The 6000-nt window shown below is 33.8% G+C and overlaps 1 protein-coding gene across 1 annotated transcript in view; it reads left to right on the top strand.

Annotated features, from left to right (window-relative positions):
- The first annotated feature begins 341 nt into the window (after positions 1 to 341).
- Positions 342 to 6000, top strand: part of LOC127848579 (uncharacterized) — a 120089-nt gene continuing 114430 nt past the window's right edge. Inside the window, exons 1-2 of the mRNA XM_052381125.1 lie at positions 342 to 785; positions 1074 to 1252. Of these exons, the coding sequence (XP_052237085.1) occupies positions 494 to 785; positions 1074 to 1252 (471 nt within the window). The 5' untranslated portion in view covers positions 342 to 493. The remainder of the gene's footprint in view (positions 786 to 1073; positions 1253 to 6000) is intronic.

Below are 6000 nucleotides of genomic sequence, written 5' to 3'. Positions count from 1 at the left end.
TATAACGCCATAACCGAACGTGTTGTAATAATTAATTGCATGTTGGTTCTGTTTTAATGATTATCGTTACGGATTCGGTTTTTTGTCATATTTTTCATTGATGTTGAGCAAATCACGCGTTCGATTCACCGCGCAAAGTAAACATCGATGGATTGGGTGTCTGAATTACTTAAGGCGTAGTTATAGAATATAAATTGCCTATTGTATGCATGAATAACAAAAAAAAATCTGACGAATTTAATATGTTTGAGTTGAATGCACTTAATTGTTGGAGCCATAGGAATAAGTTTACGATGACATTGCTAACATCGACTTTCTTTATACGGTTTTGAAATGGGAATAAAGCAGTTGCGTCGTTTGAGATGACAGGATTGTTTTTTTTGTAAATAGGTTTTGTCTACTGTTTTTCTGTGTTCAGTCCATCAGTGGTAAGCATTTTTGTGGTAAATTTTAGACCTTCATTTTTTGCTAGAACGGCTCTTAGTGTTCACCAATGTCTGTTACGGGACAAGTATTGCTTATTAGCGCACTTATGCTCGTCGAGTGTTGGGGACTAAGACAGGATCAGTTCCAGGGAATCAAATCCGTTGCGCTCACGACGACGTATAAAACAATCACGTCGCCGTCAAGCGTACAGTGTTGCACGACGTGTTTGCGTGATCCGTTTTGCGCAAGCGTTAACTACCGGAAGTCATCGAGGGAATGTCAGTTGTCGTACGTACCATTTGCAGCGGCGAGTGCACACCAGACACCGGACGCCACATCGATTGCATATTTTCTGAAGGGTGCGTTTATTTTTTACTGTCACGTGGTATTCAATTACCAGCATATCTACACTCGCATAACTGTGTTATTTTCTAAACGAAGTCACTAGTCACCTTCTTAAAAAATGAAAATTAAAAAATGTGTATGGTTCAACACCGTTAAATATTTATAAAATGGTCTGATTTCAAACTGACAAAAAGAAGTTTCGTTCCAATTAACTGAAATGTAATCAGGTTAAAGATATAGAGTTCATTTTGTATGAATTCTTTGTATTTAGGTTTTCATACAATTGTTGGTTTGGTTTTCAGATTGGATACTGTTTTTTCGCGCTACTCCGGGGATAGGCATTGACGTCAAAGATGCTTGGACTACAGGAAATAGCGTCACAACTGATGACGTCACTTGTACAGAGTTGACTGTCACGTCATGCTCGAAACATTTTCGGCACCCGCTCGTTGATGGATGGCAATACATGAATATCAGTCAGGTAATTCCTTGCACCATGTTGTTTTTCGATAATCACAATGTGTATTTAAAAATGAATGAATACATTTTGAGATTCGCCATGCGGGCAAAGTACTTTAAATTCTCTGTCCACCTTTATTATGGTCAGTACTGAAGTGGATGTTTCGTAACATTTTCGCTAAAGCTAAATGAAACTTCTTATATAAACATATACTATAAACAGCAAGATGTGTCACTGATATCCCCCACCCGCAAACTATTATAATTTCAAAATTTCTTATTGTAAAATTGTCTTCCTTTTCCCTTTATTCATAAAGGATCACATTAATACGGGGGCTTCCTGCAGTGCAAGATGAAGAAAAGTCAACACACTTGTAAAAAGGAGTTGCGATCACAATGTTGAGGCATTAAACATATAACAGTTTTGGGAAAATAATAGTGAGCCAAAATTGGAAATTAATTTTTTTACGATTATCTGCACATTAACAGAAGGGGTAATCACGCGACAAACACGATGGCGACGTCCATGCCGAGACATATTTTTTTACGTTTTATACCCTTTATTTTTATATAGGTTTTTAAAATGACACTCACTTTCCAGCCATATCAGCACGAAATTCGTTAGCGTTTATTTCATATTAATATTCGCTATATAACTAGACTTTACTCGGTGCGACATTTCTTAGAGGGGTGACCTTAGCACAACGCAACAAAGACAATATTCAACGAGTAAAGTCGAGATATAAAGCGAGTTTAAATACGAAATATACGTAAATCAGTTTCTTGCTGATATGACTGGAAAATGAGCGGATTTTAACAATTAATACAAGTTATAAAGGGTATAAAACGGCGGAAAATACCTGTCTCGGCATGGATGTCGCCATCTTGTTTGTCACGTGATAACCCCCTCTTATAAAAGTTACTCGGTTGTGCTATATTAAACTAATTCAAGTCAGCAGTGTAAGAAAAAATATTTTTTGGGACGTACGTACGGACAAACGATCAAAATGAACGGACCAGTGCTTTACCTGACCATTTACGCTGAATCAACGCTTTTGATATGTCTGGTTAAAAAAGAAAATATCAATATTTCTTTGATTTACATGATTTCAATGAAGTTAAAAAAAACGTGATTGATGAGGACCTGATAACTTCAACGTATTTCTTTCAATTCTTTAAATTATATTTGGGCAACATTTATTAAATAGCGACACGAACAATACATCTAATTGAGGCCCTTAAAACATTGCATGACACGGTGAAGAGTATTTAAAATGATATCAATTAAACATAATTTTTATGATTTCTGTTGAAATATTTTAAAGACAATGTGTTATCATACTTTTATGTATTAATAAACCACAAAATGATACTTTTTTAATATACCACTATACAATAAGGTTTCTTAAGATTAGTGTTATACAAGGATATTTGAAATTCGTGTCATAAATGAGTGATCGAAAGGTATGTTATATATGAGTGATTTAAATACATGAGTTTGGGCGTAATTAACACACAATTTATATGCCATTTCTATGATTATATATGCAATCCGTACAATGCACAATACACGTCATTAACGTTGGAAAGTGTTTGAAGAGCTTATTTGCTTTTTTGTGTACTCATATCGTTGTCAGAACATTAAACTATTGTGTTTCTTGCATTAAACACGCGTTTAGCATTTACAAAAAAGATTAAATGGCACTTTTTTCGCTTTACATGCAGTGTAATACTACAATAATTAGTGTTTGCTAAACTGGTCTTATCTGGTTTAGGTTATTAAGTTTTACAGAATTAAAGCAATGCACAATAACAAATGAAAATATAATTGAATTTGACGTTTATCGTTCGCACAGTCTATTGCCATTCCCTCACATCCACCAGTTCAGATATCACCAAATTAGTTGTCAAACATGCAAACACAATTAGCAAAATATCGCGTTGCGTTTTGTCGCATTAAATTTGTAAAACAGTGCTACTGTATATTGATTCCCAATTATCAGCATTATCTAACTTTAGAACATATTATAGCATGACCTTGACGATGTTCTCCATAGACAACGAATTCAAATCAGTGTGGTATATCCTGCAACAAACAATGTGCGCAGCCTTATGTTGTTAAACGTTGTTTTAATAATTTTCTAAAAATTATTAAGTTTAAAGCACTGTATTAAACGCGCATTTTTTCAGCATTATGTTTGCAGTAGAAACACATTAGTTTTAAAGTGAATTTTATAAAAATGTAAACGTTTCGTTAATTTTGCATCGAATATGCTTTTATTATATCAACCTTTTTACATTACAAAATAACACATGTGGGGTCAAATCGATTATTCACTAAGTGTTTATAAACAAATTCGACGTCTTTTGAAGTGTTTTGTCAATTTGATGTCACGAAAACGCATGTTTGTGTTTTTTTATCGCGAAAAAGGGCGGGATTTTGATTTAAATATTTGTACTGTTAAACATACAAACAATACATAAATTCGTGGTAAAATCGAACTAAGTTAAGTTTTAGTTTTGGTTTTTGCGGTGTGAACCAAGGGTTTGTCGTTCCCCTGCTTGTAATCAAACCGCTCGAGCTAATACCCTCCTGCTTCCTATTCATAAATATTTCAACCCGTTGATTATAAGCGCAATAACAAAAACGTGGCCTTAAATTACTTCTTAAATATTTTTAAAAAGAGAGTCTGTTAGCCATGTTTAAACTCATCGAAGGCTATTAACAGTTATATTAAACGATACTCGTAAGCATGAATATAAACTATTATGTGTTTTTAAGTAGTTTTTGAATAACGTTTGTTTTTCACATATATTGACGTGTGTATATGTTTGTCCTAAATGCCTTAAGTCAAACGTTTACGCATTGGAACTGAAAAAAAATCAATTATAAGAAAGTAATTGTCCTTCAAAACTTCCATGAAGATTATACTATTAGTTTACATATAGAGACGAATGTTTTCGTTAAATAAAGTAAGTACGTGATGATGCTAATAAACTTTTTTCTCGTATTGATGTTAACATTCGTACACTGTACATGTATATTGACAGGTGAAGGTGGCGTTGTTCAAGAGCGACACAGAGAAGTACATCGTGTTTGATGGTCAAGGATCAGATGTCACAAGCTGGTTCAGAAAGGAGAAGATCATTGCTGCCTCTTGGAGCACCATAGCAACCAAGACATATCACTACTTTTCATTGGAGGGGTAAGTGCTTGAAAGAAGCTCTTTATTTTTGTCAAAAAAGGTCAAGTAATTATAATTAGATCACGACTTTATAGTATAATAAGGTCCATGTCCATATTTAAACTTAGCCTGTGTATTGTCAAGATGGACAATCTGAACTGATCCTTTAATTATTGAGTAATAAATTTACTTGTTTGATCAGGATTCATTTTGAATTTGGCCTACATATTATCAATATAAACAGGCGTGCTAAGTTGCATTAAGATTGGCTCATACATATCGTTTTAAGAGTGGTCAAAATTGTTTTTATGTATTGTTTACTTTGTTTCCAGGGATAGAAAACGTCAGTTTTTTATCATCGATTCTTACTCTGGCTGCCAGAATGATCGCATTTTTCTGGCGGTAATATCTGGGAAAGAGTTTAACAATTGCACGTACGACACGCAGGCCAGCTACCCGCAATTCCTGTTCGCCACGGATGATGACCTTGGGACACCTGAGACCATGGAAGGTGAGCATAGCCATAAGTCCTTTGTAAAATAGTTTGCAATCAATTGCCTATCTTTTGAGCGTCGTGTGCCTCGTTATTTGCACGAGACATATAATTGATTATTTGCATGTATTTATTTAATACTTGGTAGTGGATTTCTGAATAGCTTTATTTTTACCTTGTTAATACCTTAATATGTGACCTATATATTATAAGTATATATTATCATTTTTATATTTTACAATGTTTCCTTTTTCTAACGTGTAACCAAAAATACAATTGATCTCTACAGAGCATCCTTCGTCGTGACCAATATCAAAAGAATCTTCACACCATACGAATACTTTGCAATATAACAAATTCCTGAATAATTTAAATGCCATCGTATTTAAATACAAATCAGTATGTGTGATGTTGTCCACTTCTACAGTATTTAAATACCTCTTAATGTGGCCAATCTGCGTTGAATTCCCTCTTCCAAGTCATAAAATTGCTTTTCAGTATAACCTATCCGGTTGCTTCCACGTCTAATTTATTGCAATACTTCGCAATGAAAAACTTTATTTCATTATTTATACTGTCTAATGTTACCATTTTGTGAGGGACGTGAGTTGACCAATTGTTCGATAACAAATGTATGCAATAAAAGCCGACAAATGCCAATATTGTGAAATCTAACCAAATTTCGACGAATGTTCCATCATTATATTATTGAATACTTTGCAATGTAAGCCATTTAATAAAAAAATTATACGGTCAATAATTCAAATAATTCAAATTCAAATTTGTTATGATTCTTCTTTCAGGAGTCTCCAGAGCCGACGTGTTTTCCATATTTATCAAATAAGAGGCAAATGTGGTTCAACAACACTTTCGTACGTACGTGAATCACAATGAACACTATATGAATATTACGCGACTTTATTTCTAATTAAAATAAGCACACTGGACGCTTTAATTATATGTAAAAAACAGTCTATAAACATTAGACGCTTGATAAGTCTCTTAATATACAAAACAGTATATGAACACTGAACGCTTGATAAGTAGTTCAATATACAAAACGGTATATTAACACTGGACGCTCGATCAGTT

This window comes from Dreissena polymorpha, chromosome 10, assembly GCF_020536995.1.
Source record: "Dreissena polymorpha isolate Duluth1 chromosome 10, UMN_Dpol_1.0, whole genome shotgun sequence".
NCBI lineage: Eukaryota > Metazoa > Mollusca > Bivalvia > Myida > Dreissenidae > Dreissena > Dreissena polymorpha.
This window is presented reverse-complemented; position numbering and strand designations above follow the sequence as displayed.